The following is a 24,513-nucleotide window of genomic DNA, read 5'->3' as shown; positions in this document are numbered from 1 at the left end:
CACCTATAAGCTTAAAATCCTGAAACAGAAAACAGCCTAAGAATCCCCTGGGCAAGTGTTCGTAAGTAAATCATTAGTGGCTGTGGAATAACCTTAGTGAATTACAACGAATGTTTTTGATAAAACGAAAATTTAAACTATGAGACAGCAGCATGTATAATAAGGACCAGTACTGTCAAGTGACCTTTTCATGTTAGTTAAACATATCTATGTTGTACTGGTCACAGTGTAAAATTAAAGCTATTGCAGATCATAGTAAAAAAAGTATGAGACCACTGATCTAGTTCAAGCCCCTTCTTTCACCAATCAAGGTATTTAAATACGTTGAGAGGCTTGTCCAAGGTCGTACATGCACAATTATAGAGCAGGGTTAAGAATGAGATGTCCTTACTCCAAAGTCTGGGACTGTATACACAAAAACCTTAAGACCAAAAGCAGCATACTATGTCAGACTCTAAAATTATATAAATGTATATATACATTGTACATTACACAGTATAATACACATTAAAAATACACTATAAAAATAAACAATTTTATACTTTAGTTTATATATCTATAGTGATAGTCTAAAGGCAATGCATCTTTATACAACTGGAAATATGTGCACAAATGTCAAGAATTACCAAGTAATTAGTATTTACTAAACCCTACTTATGAAAAACAAGATTCTACTAAGCATAATATACCAGTCCAATACAGGAAAATGGAGCTCTGGTTTCCACAGAATTACACTTCAAAGACCTGTTAGGTTTTCCTTGTGCTACACCTGCTACACCCAAAAGAATTTTCAAAATAATCAGCAATAACTCACTGCCTGTGAGCTAATCCCTCCGCCCCCTCTCCCCGTGCTCGGACTCCATCAACCTAAGTGTTATGATGCATGTACCACAACTTCTGTCTGCTTCAGATCAGTCCACCTGATTTACTCCCAGCCCTCCCTCCCGGAAACAGAGGCAGCTTGGTAAGACTTGTGACAGGGACAAAAGCTGTATCACAAAGTCAAGCCCTAAGGAATGCAATGGTATTCTCTCCCCTTGTTAAACTCTTGTGTTTCGTGATTAATTACCATATTTATTGGAAATTGTTTCCTTTAAATATGACTTTCTTGAAAGTCTGTTTCACTCTACTTGGTAACATTAATGTAAGAAGCACAAAAGTTCTCTTGAGAGTATTTTTCAAATTAAAAATGAAATAAAAGTAGAAATCTGCTTTACAGCCAATTTGTCAAAGACTGTAATAACCAGTCTCATCATTGGTTAAAAATAGTATGTCAGAGCAAAATTTCATATAATATTCTTGTTATTTGGTTGATGAAATAAATAAAAACCCAGAACTCCTTTATCATAAGTACAAAAGAAAGGGAGAACAATCAGTGGCTGTCACCTAACAGCCCTCAAAACCTCTCTTTTTAGGGATTGTGATTTGACCTTAAATCAGTGTTCTCACTTTACGAAGATATTTTATCTAGGTACAATTAGTATTATGGCTTATTGGTTTTTTTTAAACTGATAAAAATATTTTTAATTGAAATATAGTTGATACACAGTATTATACTGGTTCCAAGTATACAACAGTGGTTCAAGACTTATATACATTACTAAGTGCTCACCGGGTAAGTGTAGTTACCATTTGTCCACAAAAATATTACAGTATTATTGACCATATTCCCTATGCTGTACTTTTATTCCCTGTGACTATTTTATAATTGGAAGTTTATACCTCTTAATCCCCTTCACCTATTTTACACCTCTCCACCCAATAGCAACTGCAATTCTGTTTTCTTTAAATTTATTTAATTTTTCATTTATTCTCATCCCAAGTGATTCTTAAAATAACTGTCTTGTTAATTACATATTTCTAATTTACACTACTACATAACCACTAAAATTCTAAATATTCAACCCTATGTCTAAAATCATCTATTATCAGTAACATAATCAACAGTGATTAATCTACTGACAAAATCAATGTTTCAAAGGAACTGTTACAACGTCAATAAACTGAAAGGTTTTCCCATTTCACATATACCATCCATATAAAATTCTGAAGCTCAATATATGGGTTCACTACATTTTTATTACTATTACTCAAATGGGGAAAAAAAATTTAAGCTTCAGACTGCTATTTTTTTCTGTTTCTTAGTTTTCTTCTGTCCTTTCTTTTTCTTCTTAATAAGAACAGCTTTTTCTCCAATAAATAAACTTTTAGAATGTCCTCCATTTTTTGAAGCAAAACTAGGTCCTTGCTTAGGTTTATTGACATTCTTCAAACTGGGATTTGAATTTTGTTTTAATTTTTCTTTATTAACAGAACGCATGACTCTGAGTTTTCTTCCCATCAGTTCAGAATTATTTAATTTCAGAGCAAGATGAACAGCATCTGTGTTCTGCAATAAAAAATCAATATATTATTAATTTCCACCAGAAACTCATCTGCAAAGAAACTAGTGAAATTTGACTTTAATGGACTGGAACAATTTTCAAGCTTGCACATAGAAACCCTCCCACTTCCACATCCAAAAAGTCCAATCCCAACTGCTCGAACAGCTGTGCTTATTAGTCTTTCAATCATACTCCCCACAAGTTTTTCCCCAGGAAGCACTCATGCTGCCCTGTTAAATAACTGAGTCACAATCCAATAGACTCCCTTTTTCTCGTTGTAAAATGAAATTTCAACTAACTAGATTAGTCATATGCAATCTTTTAAACCAATGAACCTCCCTCTCACAAGGCTCTTTCTGCAAAAACCCCACTGTATTAGACAACTTGAGAGCAAGAAACTTATTGTTCCTCAGACGTTGGACTAGATGCTTTGTATTATCCTGTAGGGTTCTGTTTAGATCCAAAGTTCATTATTCTTTTATTCCAATATGGACCACTAAATGTTAACCCCAAATATCCATGAGACATTTGGTAAAAAACTTTACAAACTTATCAATTAATGGAAGACAGAGCAGAGAAACAGTAACTGCAAGCCAGTAGTGGTGGAGACACAGGGCTGTGACAGCCTTGTATATAAAGTATCTGGGAACACTTATAGAGAATCTTAAAGATGGTCATACATCTAGACCTATTAGTAACAGCCCACTGATGATCTGTCCTAAAGAAGTGATAATAAAATGCAGGCACAATTTAAAGGCAAACACATAACCAGTACAATCCCATTACTACAGGGAAAAAGAGAAACACTGCAAATGTTCAACATTTGGGAATCATCAGAGAAAAGACAGTATAAATTATGTTGTATCACTCAGTGGAACCGATTTACACAACAGAAAACACAAAGCAGGTTGACAAAATGTTATGTTCATAGAACTAAGTTCAACATTAAAAAATCTGGAAGGAAATGTATTAATGGGTTGTTCAGGGAAGAAAAACTTTAAGTGCCATCAGATAGTTTGTATATTCTTATACTTATATTCTAACAATGTTAGGCATGAAACACTGGTTAATGTTTAGTAAACTAATAAATATAACCAATTTTTTACAAAGTCTAAAATTTTCTTCTAAGTGAAATGTCAATTCTTTTCTCCCTTTTACAGAAGGTGGCAGAGATTTAATACCTTTAATATCCAATATGTGAAACATTTAGTAAAATCAGTATGGAGGAAGAGGGTACTAGAATTTCTTTGGTTAGGTGCCATTATGGGAACCATACTCCATTATGGCTGGTTATGAATTTACTTAAGATGGAATTATGAAACAGTAATGACAATCCCCCCTAGCCCATTTCAAAGGATGTGATAATGCATTCGTCTCCCATACCTCAAAGAGCACATAGCCAAACCCTCTGCCGACTCCTGTAACTTGGTCTCTCACAATCCTTACTGCCACAATAGTCCCACAATCCAGAAAGTGTTCCTCAACCGCAGATTCTTCAGCTTCTAGAAACAAATTCAACTGAAGTGGAAGTAGATTTGGAATCACCTTAAAAAGCTGGAGACGTTTAATAATATAGCAAAGTAAGCACAGCTCCATGAAAATTAGTCAAGTTACATTCCATACTTCTTAAAGTTAATCTTAAAGCAAAACATTAAGTTACTACTCAGTTGTTATTGCCATTATTTTAATGATGAACAGGTACTTTTTGTTTAAACAAACTTACTGTATGAGAGATTCCCCACAAATACAGATCTCTTGTCCCTCTGAAACACAAAGAGGGTGGATACAATTCATTCACAGGAGCAGTAAATGGAAGTCATTCTAAAATCTACCCTTTCCCTCACCCTGATCTGATGACACCCCAGTCCTTTGTTTGATTTCTATTTCTTTGGTCTTTTGTACTAGAATGTGGGCGCCAAAGGAAGCCATGCTTATTCCACTCACAGCTAACACGGAGGCAGACAGTGCTCAAGAAAGGCATGCTATATGTGGGGTGGACCAACTTTTTCTGTAAAGGGCCAGACAGCAAAAATTCTAGGTTTTGCAGGCCATGTAGTCTCTGTTTTAATTACTCACCTCTGCTATTACTGCACAATAACACATAACCTAATGGGTGTGGTTTTGTGCTAATAGAACTTTATTATACAATAGGCAGCAGGTGGATGTGGCCCTCAGGCCAGTTTACTGACTATGCTAGGTCCACAATCAAAGCTAGGGATGTGAGCCAGGCCTTTGTCATCTCTCAACTAGGTCATTCCAACAATGACAGCAATGCATTTTTTTCTGTGGTGAGCTCTTAACACATTCTTCATTCATTTCAAGAGACCTATGTAAAATGCAAGTCTGGTCACATCACTCTCATATTTAAACTTGTGCAATGGCTCCTGGACAAAAGCCAGACTCCTCAACACAGCAGACCAGAGTCTTCATGATTCAGCCTCTACTTATTTTTCCAACAGCAACTTACTGCTGCCCTCCTCACACTCCAACACTTAGAACTGTACCAAGCTCTTGTCACTCCCTAAGCAAATTAAGTTTTGGTCCCCACCATTTATAATGTTTAAAATTCCTTTTGCCTAGGCAATACCGCTCATCTTCCAAGTCTGATAAAACACCTGTCCCCCTGGAAGCTCTCCTGTCCCTCCTGACCAGCATGTTCCCAAAGGAAGTGCCCCATTCCTAAGCTGACAAGGCACACTGTGCATTTATGACAGTATTTATCATAAAATAGTGCCACAATCAGCCCATCTGCACGTCTTTGCCTTTATATCATGTAATGCTAGAGAACTGAGACCATATCTTAACACTGTATTTGTGATACAGAGCAGGGACTCAAAACTGTTTAACACATAATCTAACTTTCTAGACCTCAGTATAAAATATGGCATTGGCCCGGATGGCCTTTCACATACCTTCCAGGCTAACTCTGATTATCTGATCTCATGGCAGGGGTGGAAGAACACGTTCTTGAGCTAATGTTGGCTAATGTCCCTATGCCACTCCACCAACACTGTGACCACACAGGATAAGGCTATTCCCTTCTGTGCGTCCCTCATGCTGATTCCACTCCTCTTTTGGCAAAAGCTCAGAAAACATTTCTTCCTATAAGACCGTAGTTAAGTTCTTCACACAACCCAAGGACTACTTACAGATGAAGTCTCAGATGCAAAATCAACTCTAACACGAAATCCATCTGCAATTTGGGCCCCATTTCTGTATTATAAATACAAAGGGAAAATGGTTGTTTAAAGTGAGCACTGAGTTACTATAATATTTACCCTGAAGTGAAACCAAAGAATAAAACATGTACTTAGACATACTTAAATGCAGTAATTTTGTTCAAACCTCAAAGAGACAAAGTTACCTTTGCAATGCATTTGCAGCAGCACTCTGGTCCTTAAACACAACATAAGCATTAATGTTTTTCTGATCAGGATGAATTTTACGTCTACACCAGAAACAAAAAAACAAAAGAAGATGTAACATTTCTTAATCTCAAAGTCTCCAAAACAAATAGGACTTGTTTTCTACGCTCAACAAATATGACAAGAATCCTGGGGAAAGCTTCAGCTCTTTTAATAGAGTTATTTAATAATAACTCAAAAAATAGCACACAACATACACAGATGTTGGCCAAAACCTGTGAACTCTGCCATCTTACTGGTGATCACTGTGAGGGAGCAGAGGGGCCACCCAGGCAATGGGCCTCAGCCCAGAAACTATAATGTTAGCTACAGCTCTGTATTGAACTCACGCCCAAATAGACATGAAACACAACTTCAGTTTTACTTTTTACTGTAAAATAAAATCTGGACAAACATGTAGCTTAGTGAAGTATTAACAGGCCAACACCCTTGCAGCCATCACCCACCACAGAAGCCTCTCTCTGTGGCCCTTCCCAGATGCAGCCTCTCCTCTTCTCCCAAGGTAACCCCCATCCCCACTTTTATAGGAACCATTTCCCTATGTATCTAAGTGGTTTTATTACCCCAGTGTCTATTCCTAGACATTATACTTTGGTTTTATACATTTTTCAACTTCAAAAGTCTTTTAAGTTTTCTTTAAACTACAGGATTCCCTCTTTATCTTACTGTTTGATAGGCAGAATTTCCTAAAGCCTGGATTTGGTTGACTGCAAGCTCATATACAATTCAGTTCCACATGTACCTCTATCCTCTGTTTTTCCTGCAAACTGGCAGCTGGAGCCAGAGATTTGATCAGGCTCAGATTTGAACCCCTTTGTCAGGACCACAGGTAGTGTTGTGTTCTTTCAAGGGGAAGCATGTTTCCACTTTTTTAATGATGCAGTTCTTGCTGCTCAAGGCCTATGCCCACTAACTCACTAGGTTTACAATATGGTGATATAATTTATATGTGACCAGTCAACAGAAGGAGCTAATAATGACTACAGATCCTTCCTGGAAGACACTGCCCTATTGTTTTGAAGTAACAAAAATGTTAATGAACAGATGAGTATCATCAAGAAAGGTACTAGAAAATACTATCAGGCATTATTCATGGCATCCTGTAATAATACACTACACAATCTAAAAGTTTTATATTGATTTATAATTTATTAAATGTCTATGATTTTTTAAATGCCTAACATCTACCAGGCACTGTGTTAGACATTTTATGTATCTGATTTAATCTCACATCTCTAACATAGGTGTTAGTTTTTCTAATTTTATGGATAAGGAAGCTGAGACTCGGAGAGGCATGTGGCCATGATCATAAGGCATGAGTGGCCAGCCTAGGACTTAAAAAAGTCTAGCAGACTCCAGATCCCCTACTCTTCCCATACAACACACAGCTGCTGACAACATCCTAATCCAGCATGTCCTAGTGTAACCCTAGAGTTAGGGGTACTGTGTTACCCCCAACCTCAACTCATACGTTGAAATCCATTTAATGCCCAGTGTAATGGTAACAAGAGGTGGGGCCTTAGGGAGGTGCTAAGGTCATGAGGGTGGAGTCCTCAGAACAGGATTAGTGCTCTTATTAAATATACCCCCCACAGTCCCCAGCCCTATCTTTATCCTACTGTTTGGCCTACAGTGTACGAGGACACAGTGAGAAGGCCCTGGATAGGACTCAGGATGCCATCCCTCACAAGAACATGCTGGTGCCCCTTCTCAGACTTCCCAGCCTCCAAAACTGTGAGAAATCAATTTCCGTTGTTTATAAGCCACCCAGTCTGTGGTATTTTGTTACAGCAACCCAAATGGAACAAGACAATCCCAAGATAAGATTCTCTTAAAGTCACTTTCCAGTTATGTTAACAACCTGTACTTTACTCTAGAAATGATCCTGTTGACCCAAAGAATATACAAGCATGTAGCTCTGTCCCTTTCTACTTGGCAAGAACATGGCTTGTATCAAGGTTGGTGGATGATCTTAAACTAATGACATCTAGACGTCTAAATATTAATGACACCCAGAGTTCTCCTTCCACTAGAAGCTAGAAGGCCAGGAATAGCATCATTCTTGCCCAAAACAAGAAGAACCCAGGTAACTATAGCATTATCACTTTTGTTGAAGCCATCAGAGCTAAAGTCACAGGGAAACCAAGTGGTCTGGAAGCTAAGTAAAGGCAGGCTGTCCGAGGGGACTGGAGGCAGTACTGCACACTGGCTGGTGATTTTAGCTATGATTTTACTAAACTGCTAATGCCAAATGTGGGCTGGGCCTGAAGTGGGTCCCCGGGAGCTGCCAACACAGGAGTGTGTACCCACCAGCAGGCCTCTGCCAGTGTCCCCTTGGAAAGACCAAGTATGGGGATGTGGTCTGGAGAAATGAAGGCCTAAGCTAGAGTGGAGAAGGCAAAAAGCCTGCCTGGATTTTCTGTGTGACGGGGAAGGCTAAGCTGTTAGGGCAGGGACACAAACCCTGCCACCCCCAGGACACAGGGAAGACCCCCTGTGGCCTGTGGAAGGGAGGCTCCTACACACAGGCAGCACAAGACCCAGGGGAAGGAGGGAGGAAACCTGCATCTGAGGCTGGACCAGGTCCACGGAGACGCCCACTGCCCCCACCAGACCTCCAAACAACAGATGTCTCCAAACTGGATCTTCAATAAAATAGAGAACTTTTGCTCTTCAGAAGACACCCTTAGAAAGGTTAGCCACAGACTAGGGCAAAACATATACATATCACAAAAAGGTCTTACATCCAGAATATATAAAGAACTCTATACAACTCAGTGTAAGATAAACAAGTTACTAGGAAATGGGCAACATTTCTGAACTGACACTTCGCCAAAGATATGAATAGCCAATAAGCACATGAAAAGATGCTTAATATCTTCAATCATTGGCAAAATACAAATTAAAACCAGCTGACAAACCTTTAGAATGGCTAAAATTAAATGACCAATAATACCAAGTATTGACCAATGAGCAACTGGGTTCTCACATTGCTGGTGGGACTGTAAAGCAGCTCAGCCACTTTGGAAATAATTTGGCAGCTTCTTAGATGGTGAACATATACCTACCTAAGGCCCAGCGATCCTCACTCCAGGTACTTTCTCAAGAGAAATGATTAGTACATGAATGTCTTTAGTATCTTTATTCTTGACGCCAAAAACTGAAGATAACCTGAATCTTCATCAACTAGTTAATGGAGAAACAAGCTTTCATACTGCCATATAATGGACTAGTCCTGGGCAGTAAAGAACAAGCCACTGAGCATCCAACAATATGCATGGATCTCAGAATCATCATGCTGAACAAAAGAAGTCAGACAAGAGTACATTTTGTATGATGAGTCCATTTATGTAAAATTCTAGAAAATTCAAACTAACAGCACAGACAAGGAGCAGGTCACTGGCTGCCTGGGGACAGGCAGGTAAAAAGAAGCCAGGGATACACGTACTCAGGAGAAAGACGGTAGCAATGGCTTCACCAGTGCAGACATGTAATAAAATCATAAAATTGCACATTTCCAATATACAGTTTACTGAGGCTAAGTAATACATTAATAAAGCAGAGAAAAGGGTTAAACATTCTTTGACTATATGAAAAAGCAAAAAAGTTTACTTAGGAAAAGCCCCCCATAAGCAAAGCAACAAAGCAAATGACCAACATTTGGGAAAAATATTTGTGACTCAAATCACTGAAGGTAATTTCCTTAATATCCCATAGATCTATAAGATAAACAATTCAACAGGAAAAAAAGGGGGGAGGGGGCAAATGACAGTATTAATTCAGACAAAAGGAAGCACAGATGACTCTTGAATATATGGAAAGATGCTCACTTATAAGAAATGAACTCCAAATGCCACTTTCACCTATCAGGTAAGCCTAGGATCAAAAAATTCAAAAACATATTGGTAGTAAATGGATTGGTAGTAAATAAGTTACCATTTCTATGGGAAAGCAGTCAAAACTACAAATGCAAATACCCTTTTGAACAAGCAATTCCAGTGCTAAAAGTTTAAGCTACAGATAACTTCACTTATGTACTAGAGAAATATAAGGTCATTCATTCCAGCATTATTTGTAAAGGTCAAAAGATTGGAAAAAAACTAAAAGTCCATCAATGGAAGCATATTTAAACAAGTTATGGGACACTTTTCAGATTACTAAGATGCTCTGAAAAAGGAGGAACCAATTTTTACACTAATATAAACAGATCTCCACGTTACATTAAGTAGAGAAAAGGAAGATGTGTAGTAGTATATATATGTATGTTGACTACCTCTGCCTCAAAGAGTGAACCTTGTAGGGGTGACGGATGATATGGAGACATGTAAATACATAAAATGTCTCTAGAAGGTCATACAAGAAAGAAAAAGCAGCAGCTGCTTGGGGCAGGTTAGTGGCAGGGAAAAGATATAGGGAAGGATTTTTTTACTCTGCACTTTCTACAGTTTTATTTTTTTACCATTTGCTTCATTATTTATTCAGATAATTCAATTCAAAACTGTTTTCAACTGGGGGCATGGGTGGGGGAGACCAATGGCCATCATAGTGAGCAAACTCCTCTTTTTTTCTGGTATCCCAACTCCTTAGTACTGCTACCACATACTCCTATCAGAACATCGTTTCTGCAGAAATTTAGGCCCCTGGGTTTCAGCCTCATACAGAAAGAAAAATCTGTATGGCCCAGAGAAGGGTTGTACCTTACTAGAGCTTTCCATTTCCCACACAATCTGAACAATGCCTTGCATAAAGAACTTTGCCTCAACAAACTAGTTACCTCAATGTTGGTTTCCTCAACAAGCATTACTGAAGTCAGTAATATTAACACATATTTATCAAGTGTCAACTATACAATTGGTGTTGGGATGATTATGGGAAAAAAACTGGCAAAGATCTGGTCTGCCAAATAATTCTAAATCAGGAATAAATGGAGAAATGAACTCACTCAAAGGGACTGTGGCAATTCAAAAAATCCTGATATAGTAACATTCCCAGAAATGGTTTTTAAACTTAATTCAATCAGTACTGGCTGAGGCAACTCATAACCTCTTGTCTGTTTTATTGAGGTAATTAACATATAACATTATACTAGTTTCAAGTTTATAATATAATGATATTTGTATATATTGTGAAATAATCACCACAGTGTGTATAGTTAACATCCATCACCACGACACAAGTTACAGATTTTTTTCATCTGATGAGAACTTTTAAGATCTACTCTCTTAGCAACTTTCAAATATACAATACAGTATTAGTAACTATAGTCACCATATTATGAATTACATCTCCAGAACTTAATTATTTTATAATTTAAAAGTTTTCTTTTGAACCCCTTCACCCATTTCCCCTATGCTCTTCCTCTGGCAACCACCAACCTGTTCTCTTTGAGTTCAGGTCCCTTTTCTTAAGAGTCCACATATAAGTAAGATCACATGGTATTTATCTTTCTTTATCTGACTTATTTCACATGGCATAATGCCCTCAAAGTCTATCCATGTTGTCCCAAATGGCAAGATTTCCTTCTTTCACGACTGAATAATATACTATGTATATACACACCACATTTTCTTTATCCATTCATCTATCAACAAACACTTAGGTTGTTTCCAAGTCTTGGCTATTGTAAATAATGAAGCAATTTACTGTATATTAAAGTATATCACTATATTTTATCTAATATATCTATATAGATGTGACCTACTTATTTAATATATATCTATACCTAATATACACACCTCTGCTTGTAAAAGCCATCATTTCATGTACCAGTAAGAAAGAAAAAACAAGTTACAGGAAACCCTGCATAAAACTGACAGAATATGAGAAATAAAGGTTGTAAAACTTCAACTTACATAGTTATATGTAAATTATATTTCAATAAAATAACTAATGAGAAAGGGAGAGTAAGGACTCTTGCACATCTCATTCTTGGCACTGGGTGGATAAGGAGGGTAGAGGAAAAACCTCTGAGAACTTGAGCCACAAGCCACACTACCAGTGTGGTCCCCAAGCCCTCACAGAGAACTTAAATGGTCTAGGGCTGGTAGAACCCCCAGTACTGAGAGAAGCAAACATGAATTCTCTCTGGAAACATCTGACCAGCCAATGCAGCTATGGGGCATCCCTGATTTTCAGATGCATTTCAGTATCTTAAGATGTCAACACTTTTCAACAATGTGTGCCTTAGAATCGATGAAATATGGTGTTTATGATTTTACTACAATATTTGGGCAGAAAATGGTCTTATTCTCTTCCAAACATTGCCTAATCATCCTTGATATTTCCTATGGTGCATTTTCTAGTAAGTTCTTTTGCAATATTCTCTGTGAGTACACAATTCACATTAAGGCTTAAAGACAAACATCTGACAAATTTATGTGCTATTACAGACATAAGGAAATAGTCAAGCATGAGGTATTATCCAAATATAAAAATCTATGAAAAAAAATGATCTAAATTTTTAACCAAAATGGAAGAGTTTAAGACTACTCCCTTTCTCTAATTATAAACTTACTTTATTGCTGCCAACTTTTTGGACAAAGTTCCCTCTGCTGGAATCTTTTAAGAGAAAAAAAATATTAAAGAAAATTCATTAGTTGAAGTATTACTTCCAATTAATTATATTCTAGTTAACTGAATTCTAAACATCTAACTCTGATGACATGATGTGACCAAAAACAAAAAATATTCTAGGAAAATACTGAATCAGAAACAACTATCCTAATGTTATGTGAATGGGACCTGGAGGCTTAGGAAAAACATTTCCAATGATAATACAATATTTAGACTTAAAAGGCATCGATGGAAATAAATATCTGTGCCTTCAAAATGTGTCACTCAAAGGGGTCTCCAGTAATGAGAGGCCATTAATGTTAAAGATGCACATGAAAAATGTAAAGAAAACTGTTTCACAAAATGAGGTTGGAGAAAAGCAACATTTCTAAATTAATATATCCTACATGATTTTAAATATGTTTAAATTGACAAATAATGTAAGACATGCCAGTTGGCAAAAAAAAAAAATCTGTGATATCTTTAATGGACAAGTAAGGGAATCTCCTTTATATTCAGGTATACTTTATTTTCAGTCATATATATATATATATACTATTATGAGTGAAGGCTGTAGGTAGCAAAGACTTTACGGAGGAGGTGGAAATTTAGGTCAATGACTGTGACTGCCAATGTGCCAATACAGCCAGGTACTGAGAAGATTAAGGCAAAGATAACAGACCCTCCAGCTCCCAGTCTAAGAGCATATATGAATGTCAATCTCATTTAGGACAACCATAAATCTCTCCTGGAAAACTTCCTTTCTTAGTTATCTGATAGTCTATAAAGTAAAACTAGGAAGTGTGAACTATTTGTTTTCAGTTTGTCTTGCTTAAACTGGTAATACATAGTCAAACTCTCAAATTATAGACAGAAAAACAGTACAAAACATAAGAAATGTACAAGTGAATAATTAATGAATAATGGTCTTCAAAACTCATTTATTGGGTGCCTCCTAGGAGCTCTCAAGGACTTATGTCCTTTTACTGAAGACAGAAATGAGTAAGTATAACATAAGGTAGTAAAGTACAAAAAGAATTTGGAGAAAATATTACCACTTAATCATATAATATATCAGAAAAAGCCTAAGTGACATTTTAACTGCCTACTGAAAAACAGAGTTTCTTGATAGGCAAAATGAAACTTTAAGGATTCCCAACAAAGCAAATGAACTGAATGAAAGGGCAAAGGTGAGAAAGCCCAAGCCTATGACCACCAAGGAAGGACACTCCCAGGCTGCAGGACAGTCATGTAGGAGGAACACAGGGCCTCAGGGCCACCCTGTGCAGACTGTCAGGCTTAGAACTTATATCTCACCAACAGTGAGAAAATCAGGAAGCTTTTAGCCAAGTCCATACATATTTAATGTGCACAGGATGGATGAGCAAGACCAACAGGGCAACTGTAATCACAGCTTGCAGCCTGGCAAGTCAGACGAACAACAACCGCAGAATAGCGTCACAAGGACCACAGTGAGGTACGGCGTGTTCAGAGCGCACAGCAGGGTCACCAACCATATCAGTAATCCAGGGACAGGTCAGAATCTGGGCAGGCTCCCCAAAGGCAAGACGAGGCACTATGTGAACGTGCACATGGGCGCGTGTGTGTGTTGCTCATGGCAGGGGAGAAAAATCAGGCGGGAGTTCATTAGAGGTGGACCGAAGATACGAACACAATAGGCCTCTGTAACTTTTCATTCAGAAGGAAAAGAGAACTTAGGTAGACGAGAAAAAGAAAGGAATGGCTCTTTGGAAGGAAGTGCAGCTGAGAATCAGGCTGGGATGACAAACAGTAAGAGGCAAGGGTGAAGAGAGACAAAGGAAACAAGGTCTGCAGCCTGGGGGCAGGACAGATGGCAGCAGGCACAGAGAGGCTGAAAATGGGGTGCTGGCAAGACACCCAAGTGACTGTGTCAGGCAAGGATCTGATATGGGGAAATGGGACTCAGAAGGGCAAAGTACATGCAATGTAAGTGAGAAACAAACACCATGACAGAAATTATGGAGACAGTGCCCAAATCTCAGGAAATGTCTACTTTTAGAGAAGTTGGCATTTCTCCCCCTTAGGGACAGCTGGCAATGTCTGGAGGTATTTTTGTTTGTTAGAGCTTGGGTGGGGAGGATGCTACCAGCATCAAGCTGGCAGAGGCCAGGGATGCCGCTGAACACCCTTATAATGCACAGGGCAGCTTCCACCAATAAATGTCCATGCTATCAAGGCTGAGAAACCTCACTCTGGAGAATCACATGAGAAAAAGCAATTAGAAACAAGGAATAAACATTTCCTATATCCTAATACACATTCATTACATTAAAAAAAAGAGGATAGGAATGACCCTTGTTTCATGTGCCAAGGAATACGGTTTTAAGTGTGCTACAGAATGCTCAATTGATGAAATCAGATAACCACTTACTCCTATAAAGTTTTAATATTAAATTGATTAAAAAAGAAAACCCTGTCTAGAGGGAAACTTAGATACTGTGTATATCACACAAACCTCACATATTGAATGCCTGATTCCAGAAACGCTATTCATTAAGTGCTAATGTTTCTGGCTACCTGACACAGCAAACAAAAGTCACCCACCTACCCTCCAAAATACACTATTAACTTTAGTAACAAGGATAACATTTCTCTAGGTGAACTCATTAAATTATTTAACAAACTACAAGAGTCAACAGTAAATATTTAGAGAAAGTCTTCTTTTGGACTAGATCTGAATTTATTGATTCAAACGATTTAAGTGAAATGCTCCTCAATCTCACTGTTATTAACACGTTAGTAAGTCTGATTTAAATGTGATACATTTTAAGATTATGCAATTTTGAGGAGGGAGAAAACATACCAGAGAACGAAATCGTACAGATTCTATCTGTCCATACTCTTTAAAAAACGACTTCAGCTTCTAAAATAAAAAAAAAATATATATATATATATATGCTTTAGTCTACTTTCAGAACATTGAGTAAGTGCTACAAAATGGAATTAAATAAAACTGATAATCTTTACAAACATTTCAAGAAAGGTAGGTGACTATTCAGTTGGAAGACAAAAAATTTTACTGGAACATATAAAAAGAAAACACAATTAAGTTCATGAGAAATGCCCCAATTGTATGGAATTAGCACCATCAGACTTAAGAAAAATCTAGAGGATAAATTTTATACATTATTCTTATGAATGGCTCAGGATGTGAAGAACTTATTTAACAGCTAGGATATTAACTTCTATAACCAATTCTACTTCAAAAAATTGAGTGTGCAAAGCACCACACACACTCCCTTCCCTTTAGCCCTTTATAAGCTAACAAGATCAATAACCAAAACTACGCTACAAAGCAAAATGTGTTGTTTTACAAAATAATCACAGATCAAACACTAGGTGACAAAAGGACAAGAAGGAGGGGGAAAAACAAGTTTTTGGTACTGTTCTTATGAAAGTGGAGTTTAAATTGTCTTTCAAAGTATGAGTTGAATTCTAACCCAAGGGATTGCCAACAATGTGACTATCACAAGAACACAGATAGTAAAGGGCATATTTTGAGTTTAGGGAACTTTACATAATGGAAGAAAACTTAGGATACAGTCATTCATTTACACAACACATATTTTCTGAGCTACTATGGCTAGGCACTGTCTCAGGTTTATGTTACTGTGGCATTAATAGGACATAAGGCTGGGAAAAACAAAAACAAAGCAGATGGGAGGCCACTGCAACTGTTCAAATAAGATATAAGAAAGCCTGAATTAGGGCAGTGACTATGGAAATGGTAAGGCAGGGCAGACCCTGGCATCAACATACAGAATGATTTATGGGTCATTTAAAATGAAGCTATACATTATGTGTTATATTATGACTTATTAATGTACTATTCAATTATGTTTATGACTTATTATGTGTTTATTAAATAAAGGAAACATGAACAAAAGTTATGATTAAATTCTCCAAATCTTGACAATATACAGATCACACACTCACCTTCTTATTACATGTGACAGGCAAATTCCCAACAAATACAGTTCTCTCATTCTTTAATTGCTCTTCTTCTTGGTTGATTTGAATTTTCTTTCTTTGAGGTACAACTGTGTGATCTACATCATCAAGGACATTTTTATCTGCTTCTTTAATACCAGCTTGAAAATTTTTCCTTTTCTGCCCTTGTTTCTGGTGAATTTCTTCTTCTAAATCGGCACTTGCTAGAGCATTTTCCCTTTTTAAGGCAGATAAGGAAGGAAGGAAGGAAAGAAAGAAAGAGAGGAAGGGGAAAGGAAAGAAATGAGAGTCACAGAAGTCAGGTCCAGTATTTGACAAAGTACAGAGATTAGAAGTATTTCCCCCCCCACAGCTACCTTTCCCAAATACAAACTTACCATTCCCAAATATATTTAAATTTAAGAAGCAGCATTATCAAAAAGTGACTACTATCTTTAGAAAACTCAAGACTTAGAAAAAGTTAAGCTCAATTTCTAAAGATACATTAAAACTGCCAGGGAAGAGCACCAAGATGGCGGTGTGAGTACAGCAGTGGAAATCTCCTCCCAAAACCATATATATTTTTTTTGAAAATACAACAAATACAACTATTCCTAAAAGAGAGACCAGAGACACAGGACAACAGCCAGACTACACCTACACCAGTGAGAACCCAGCGCCTCGCTAAGGGGTAAGATACAAGCCACGGCCGGGCGGGACCCAAGCGCCCCTCCCCCGAGCTCCCGGCAGGAGGAGAGGAGTCTGAGTGGGGAGGGAGAGGGAGCCCAGGACTGCTAAACACCCAGCCCTAGTCATCCACACCAGAGCGCAGACACACAGTGCGTGCGTGGGGTGCTGGAAACTAGGGAAACAGGACAGTAAGACCAGTGAGCGGGTCCCCGCAGCTGGCGCCCCTGGGACAAAGAAAAGCAAGTTCTTTTTGAAAGTCTTAAAGGGACAGGGACCCCACAGCTGGACGGAAGCATCCTGGGACACTTAGCCCAGCAGCTGGGAATCCCGGGTAACTCCGGGCGCCCTAAACCCCTGGGCAGCAGCGCAGCTCAGAGGCCCCTCACTGTGATAAACGGCCTCCTGCCCATTCCCCCTCCGACGCGTCTCTGCCATATTGGAGCAGCAGCCTGAGGCTGGCCACGCCCACAGCAACCGCAGAGCTAAACTCCACAGCAGCCAGGCAAGAATCAGAGGCCCCGTCTGCGTGCAGCTGCCCAGCACAAGACGCTAGAGGTCGCTGTTCTCCCAGGAGAGGAAGGCCACAAGCCAGCAAGAGGAGACTTTCTCTTAGACAACACACACACCAGCTCCCCACAAATACCTCTATCGCCATAAAAGGCAGAAGAATTTGACACAGACCAAGATCAGAGAGGCAAACCCTGAGAAGGCGATAGACCTAACCAATCTCCCTGAAAAAGAATTACAAATAAAGCTCATAACCATGCTGATGGAGCTGCAGAGAAATATGCAAGAGCGAAGGGATGATGTCTGGAAGGCGATTACAGAAATGAAACAATCTCTGGAAGGACTGATAAGCAGAATGGATAAGATGCAAGAGGCCATTGATGGAATAGAAACCAGAGAACAGGAACGCATAGAAGCTGACGCAGAGAGAGATAAAAGGATCTCCAGGAATGAAACAATATTAAGAGAACTGTGTGACCAACTCAAAACGAACAACATCCGTATTATAGGGGTACCAGAAGAAGAGAGAGAAAAAGAGGTAGAAAGTGTATTTGAAGAAGTAATTGCTGAAAACTTAAACTGGGGAAGGAAATAATTGATCAGCCCACGTAAGTGCACAGAACCCCCAACAGAAGGGACCCAAGGAGGACAACACCAAGACACATAATAATTAAAATGACAAAGATCAATGACAAGAACAGAGTTTTAAAGGCAGCTAGAGAGAGAAAAAAGGTCACCTACAAAGGAAAACCCATCAGGCTATCATCAGACTTCTCAACAGAAACATTACAGGCCAGAAGGGAATGGCATGATATATTTAATGCAATGAAAGAGAAGGGCCTTGAACCAAGAATACTGTATCCAGCACGATTATCATTTTAATATGAAGGAGGGATTAAACAATTCCCAGACAAGCAAAAGTTGAGGGAATTTGCCTCCCACAAACCACCTCTACAGGGTATTTTAGAGGGACTGCTCTAGATGGGAGCACTCCTAAGACTAAATAGATGTCACCAGAGAAAATAAAATCACAGCAAAGAAAGAAGACCAACCAAATACTAACTAAAGGCAAAAAATAAAATCAACTATCAACAAAAGCAGTTAAAGGAAGCACAAAAGAGCACAGAATAAAACAACCAACATAGAAAGAATGGAAGAGGAGGAATAAGAAGGGAGAAACAGAATCATCAGACAGTGTTTAAAATAGCTCAATAAGCAAGTTAAGTTAGACAGTAAGATACTAAAGAAGATAACCTTGAACCTTTGGTAACCAGGAATCTAAAGCCTGCAATGGCAATAAGTATGTATCTTTCAATAAGCACCCTAAATGTAAATGGATTGAATGCACCAATCAAAAGACACAGAGTAATAGAATGGATAAAAAAGCAAGACCGATCTCTATGCTGCTTACAAGAGACTCACCTCAAACCCAAAGACTTGCACAGACTAAAAGCCAAGGGATGGAAAAGATATTTCATGCAAACAACAAGGAGAAAAAAGCAGGTGTTGCAGTACTAGGATCAGACAAAATAGACGTCAAAACAAAGAAAGCAACAAAAGATAAAGGATATTACATAATGATAAAGGTCTCAGTCCAACAAGAGGATATAACCATTATAAATATATATGCACCCAACACAGGAGCACCAGCATATGTGAAGCAAATACTAACAGAACTAAAGGAGGAAAGAGAATGCAATGCATTCATTTTAGGAGACTTCAACACGCCACTCACTCCAAAGGATAGATCCATTGGACAGAAAATAAGTAAGGACACAGAGGCACTGAAAAACACTAGAACTGATGGACCTAATAGGCATCTATAGAACTCTACATCCAAAAGCCACTATTTACAATAGCCAAGAAATGGAAGCAACCTAAGTGTCCATCAGTAGATGAATGGATAAAGAAGATGTGGTACATATACACAATGGAATATTATTCAGTCATAAGAAGAAAACAAATCCTACCATTTGCAACAACATGGATGAAGCTAGAGGGTATCAATAAGCCAGGCAGAGAAAGACAAACACCAAATGATTTCACTCATATGTGGAGTAGAGGAACAAAGACTGAAGGAACAAAACAGCAGCAGAATCACAGAACCTAAAAATGAACTAACAGTTACCAAAGGGAAAGGGATGGGGAGAATGGGAGGGAAGGGAGGGATAAGGGTAGGAAAAAAAAAGGGAGTATTACACTTAGCATGTATAATTTGGGGGCCGGCATGGGGAGGGCTGTGCAACACAGAGAAGACAAGTAGTGATTCTACAGCATCTTACTATGCTGATGGACAGTACTGTAATGGGGTTTGTGGGGGGGACTCGGTGAAGGGGGGACCCTAGTAAACATAATGTTCTTCATGTAATTGTAGATTAAGGACAACAAAATAAAAAACTGCCAGGGAATAGCACAGCAACACAAGTTCATTTAAAGCTCTTGGAGAGTTACTTTACACCCCGTTCATACCCAATTTCATTCCCTGATCTAGAACTCCAGGGCTACTGTAGCAATACCAGGGAGTCTATAAAGGTTAACTGAGCTGCAAAATACTGGCCCATAGGGAAAACCAGATTTCCCACTTATAATAGTTCTGTAAGATTTTAAGGATTGCTTGGCAAAATAAAATAGAAAGCTTTGGTGCACATGTGAGGTCTGAACATCAGTCCCAAAATACAGCTGGACAGGGACCTTAAGGAAGGGAGAGAATGGGTAGCAGGAGTGATAAAGATCATTCATTTATTCAGAAAACATTTACTAGGCTTCACTTAGTTCCCCCCTCTGGGGATAGAAAGATAAAGAGACTATTAAAGTATTAAAGGACTTTCAATAGTCCAGTCTCTGAAGAGACAGGCAAGTTCACAACAAAGTGGTACATTTATAATACATGGTGTCGAAACAGACAAAAAAACAAGAGAAATGAGATAGGCTTCTCTGAGTTAGAAAGGCAATGTGTGGCACATGACAACCTTCAGTAAATGTTGGCCACTGTTACTCCTTCACTAGACCATAAACTCTACTGAGGAGAGGGTCCATGCCTTGATTTTGTTCACTACTGTATGTGACCTAGCAGATGTGAAAGGAAACAAAACAGTATAAGATGGGAAACAGGTCAAGAATGTTATCAACCTGTTATGCCAAAGTACTTAAATTTTATCCCACGGAAGATGGAAGATGGAGAGCCTCTGAAGATCTTAAGAGTGCCTAAGATAATTTGGGCAGCAGAGTGGAAGATAATAGCAAGGGGACAAGACTGGATGGATAAGGGGAGCCAGTAAGGAGACAGTCAGAATTGCACATCTCTGGAAAGAGACAACAGACCGACCAAAACAAGGAAGGGAGTGGAAAGACTGCATCATCAGGACTTGGCAACTGATTAGATCTGCAAGGAAAAGAAAGTATGGGATGACCTCCAAGTCACTGGCTAAGGCAACTAGGCGGCTAGTAGTATCACTCATGCAGAGGAATGGGTCTGATAAGGCTAATTAGCTCAGTTTGAAGCATTCTGAATTTTAGGTATAAATGAAATACAGGGACAGATGCCAGCAGGCAAACAGATAGGTCAAGAGCTCAGGAAGGAGACCAGAATGGTGGAGCCATGGGCCCAGCAGAATGGAGGGTGAAAATGGTCATGAGAAGATGACTGAGAATGGAATACTGAGGGAAATCAACATTTACGAAGCAGTAACAAGAAAAGGTACCCACACTAACACTGAGAAGCAAAAGACAAAAGGAGTCAGAAGGGATTGCTGTCGAAGAATCCAATTGCTTTGAGAAGAAAAGCAGCCATTTAAGTGTACTGGAGAGGACTAGAGACACAAAGGCTGTCTGCCTATTAAACATCGCAGGTTGGCAGAGGTTCACTGAGCACTGTTTTAGAAGGATGGTCAGAGCAAGTGAAAACACAACAAAGAAACAAGCAGACTGCAAGCACATGGAAGAGAAAGAGACCAAGAAAGGAAGACAGTGCAAAGCATAGACTATTTTTTTCTTAAAGCCTGACTATGAAGGGAGGTACTGGGAGAATGGTAGCAAAAAGGGACAAGAGACTATAGAATGTGTTTGGTTTTGTCGGATTTCTTTTTTTTAAGATGAGAATCTTGAACACATTAATATGGTGCACAGACCAAAGACAACAGGAAACAGGAGAAAATGGATATATCTCATGGCACAATCCCTAAGGAGGAAGAGGAAGGTGGTATACACAGCATAGGTGATTGTACAGGAGGAGGAAGGCACCTTTCTGAGAGAAAGGGAAAGAAATTAAGGATGTGCACAGATGATGGAAGAAACTAAGGATGTGCATAGATGTTTTCACAGGAGGACAAAAAATAGCGTTAGCAGTTAACAGCTGTGACTGGGTAACAAGATCACCTGCTAAGAAAAGAGAACTAGGGGGCTTGAAAAGAGTAGCATGATAGACAGGAAAGTTAACGAGGTGGTGGTACTGTGATTTGGGTCTAGATATACAAATACTGTAAAATATATATATATATATATATGTGTGTGTGTATATATATATATATATTTTTTTAAGTTAATAAGGACAATTTGATCTCTAAGTTTAAGAACACCAAATTCATCTTCTTCATTTACAGATAAAATGTGTTAGCTTTGCTTCTAAATAATGAGGGGGATATAAATGGGGTAAAGGTGAAACAAGATTGGCCACATATTAATAATTGTTAATACTGGGCACATGGGGGAGATTTTCCATAACAAAAAAAATTTTTTTAATTAGAACTATGAAACGGGAAAAAAAATTACGATGAATATTGCAGGTATTAAGAATCTCAATTATTTTACATCAAATTTAACATTAAGATAAGTTTACCAACCTGTTTGCCAACTTTTTGTCTGCATCAGAAAGCTTCTTGTTCACTTTCATTTTTTTTGCAGGTTCTTGCAAAAGTGGTCTTTGAATTTGGGATGTATTTTCTTCCTCCTCACCCCTTTTTTTTTTCTTCGTGATTTCCTATTAAAAGTTTGAAGTTATGTTTGAGACCTCATCCCTTTTAATAATTTAGTAGTCTTTCTCAATTGGCATCTTTTCTCTCTCACTGGGATGTCCAATATAAAAGGTTACTTAAAATTAATCCTATCTGCCCCCCTTTAGAAACCATGCTCCGAAAGGTAAATTAACTTGTTTTAAAGCTGTTCTAATGAGCCATTCGAAACAGACCACAATAACTTACTTTAGGCACAGGCACATAGACGGGTTGAAGCTGAGGCTCAAAGGAGCTGAAGAGGGACGCCAGCAGAGCTGCGCTGCCTCCGGAGGGGTGCTCGCCGTGGAACAAGCTTTCCGCGACTTGTCCGACAAGATAGTCTCCTGTCAGAGTCCCACGAGCGCCGCGGTCTGGATTCTCCCTAGATACCGACGCGAGGCTCAGCTCAGAGACACCACGGCACACCCCGCCGCTTCGCCCGCCCGAGCTCCCGAACGCACACCTTGCCAGGTGGACGTACCACACGCCACTCACCCCTCCCCGGCATTCTTCTTTATCTTCCCTTTGTTCTTTCCTGCGACGGCCATTTTCATCCCAAGGTCCCCCAAGCAGCAACAGCGCGTGAGCCGCCCTTCCGGGGCCTGGCTACTTCCGCTCCCGGAGCCACGCTCTTAATGCTCCGGGCGCCGCCGCAGCCGCGCAGGGGGCCAGGCAGTGGGCGAGCGTGCTCAGGCTTCCGCGCCGGTTTGTACCTGGTCCTGCTTGGGAGAAGCCTAATCTTAGGGGTGAAGCGTCTTCCGAGAAGCTGGGGCCTGCAAGTTTCCTAAGAATCAGCGAGCCTGGGAACGGGATATCTGTCCAGTAAGAAAGAAAACGTGTTCGAAAGTCCCTGAATTGTTGAAGAGGAAGTAGGAGGTTAACCTGAAATGGGGTTACAGAGATGAGCGTAACTCCATATGAAGAGTCGATGAATCGGAGTGACGGGTACACGCAACTTGTTTGCACTGCTCGTACAACCCTTCTGAAATTTGACATCATTTCAAAAATAGTTAAAAACCAATAGTTGGAGACCACAGCTCTACCTGCTCTGTCCCGCTGTTCCACCAGGAAAGCAGCTCCTTGGCACTCACAACTTGTTTCTTCAGCCTACCTTCCCAGACTTAACTCCTCCAAAGCCTCACATTCTAGCCTGTTTTTTGTCACCACCTTATTATTCCCTCTTACTCGTTATTCGTTCTCCCACCACTGCCCTCCTTTTACACCCTCACTTTCACATGCAAAGTTGTACCCATCTTTCAAAGCCCAGGTCAGATACAGTCTTAAGAAAATTTTCGAGATACAATCTTTTTCCAAGCCTCCAGCATTCTTACTAGCGTTATTTTACAGTCTCTCTAAATGATAATGGGTGTGTTAATCATCCTGTAGTGTTCGTTTTCCATACCTAATAACTCCTTGGTAAACTGACTTTAAGGTAATAAAAGGTGAATATTAAAATTTAACCATTTTATTCAGTTTTGGTGGTAAAATAGCATTTGACTGTGAATCTTGGGGAACAGACCTGCTTTTTGAAAGCTGCTTAACAGAAGTCACTGGAAATACTTGACCTTTTATAGCCCAAATCAGGTAAATTGATGAAAAAAAAAAATACTCAACTGGCCCTCGTTTTGATTTCTGAGTTGCTTATTTTGGTTTCCCTTGTGACCTTGTTATTTCAGAGATGAGAAAAATTCAACTGTCCATATTCAAGCGTCTCATCCATCCTACAGTCCAGTGTAGAAATTCATTTTTCCTTCAGAATGCCTCCAATCTCACTCCTTCCCCACTCTAACATTATTCCAAGAATCACTTCCTATCTGGAGAACTACATTCTCATTGCATCTGGCCAGTGCTGTCGTGACTCTCCTCTCTAGTTGCTCCTTCCATTTCCAGCTGAAACACCTTGAATATTTGCCACCTCTATGCCATCACATCAGGTTCCTTTATGCTCACACTGCCCACATGTATATACCCTTACACACCCGTTTTCTCTGACCA

At 39.1% G+C, this 24,513-nt stretch overlaps 1 protein-coding gene across 9 annotated transcripts; it reads right to left on the bottom strand.

Annotated features, from left to right (window-relative positions):
• Positions 1-458: 458 nt before the first annotated feature.
• On the bottom strand, positions 459-23,171 carry RBM34 (RNA binding motif protein 34). 9 transcript variants are annotated; one of them, XM_017664435.3, is made up of 11 exons: positions 23,014-23,171; positions 22,726-22,900; positions 22,369-22,505; positions 16,340-16,571; positions 15,207-15,266; positions 12,324-12,367; positions 5,749-5,832; positions 5,534-5,597; positions 4,108-4,147; positions 3,768-3,886; positions 459-2,389 (listed from the first exon to the last, which is right to left on the bottom strand). In XM_017664435.3, the coding sequence occupies exons 1-11, from the start codon at positions 23,070-23,072 to the stop codon at positions 2,117-2,119; spliced, it is 1,287 nt and encodes a 428-aa protein (XP_017519924.1). In that variant the 5' UTR covers positions 23,073-23,171; the 3' UTR covers positions 459-2,116. The 9 variants fall into 9 exon arrangements, 8 of the variants coding, with proteins under 8 accessions (XP_017519924.1, XP_017519926.1, XP_017519925.1 ...); XM_017664437.3 differs by having other exon boundaries at positions 3,768-3,883; XM_017664436.3 differs by having other exon boundaries at positions 3,768-3,938; positions 5,749-5,780.
• Between the last annotated feature and the right edge of the window lie 1,342 nt (positions 23,172-24,513).

The sequence above is a fragment of the Manis javanica genome, chromosome 7, assembly GCF_040802235.1.
Source record: "Manis javanica isolate MJ-LG chromosome 7, MJ_LKY, whole genome shotgun sequence".
In the NCBI taxonomy this organism is placed as follows: Eukaryota; Metazoa; Chordata; class Mammalia; order Pholidota; family Manidae; genus Manis; species Manis javanica.
Note: the sequence above shows the minus strand (reverse complement) of the source record. Positions and strands in the feature narration are given on the sequence as shown.

What these genes read in the sequence shown, in the direction of transcription:
- RBM34 (XM_017664435.3), bottom strand. Translation starts at nt 23,072, where the DNA reads ATGAAAATGGCCGTCGCAGGAAAGAACAAAGGGAAGATAAAGAAGAAT. An exon ending in AAGAAGAATGCCGGGGAGGG is followed by an intron (nt 22,901 to 23,013) that starts GTGAGTGGCGTG and finishes GTCGGTATCTAG; the next exon opens with GGAGAATCCAGACCGCGGCG. An exon ending in AAAAAGTTGGCAGCAATAAA is followed by an intron (nt 5,833 to 12,323) that starts GTAAGTTTATAA and finishes TTTCTGGTGTAG; the next exon opens with ACGTAAAATTCATCCTGATC.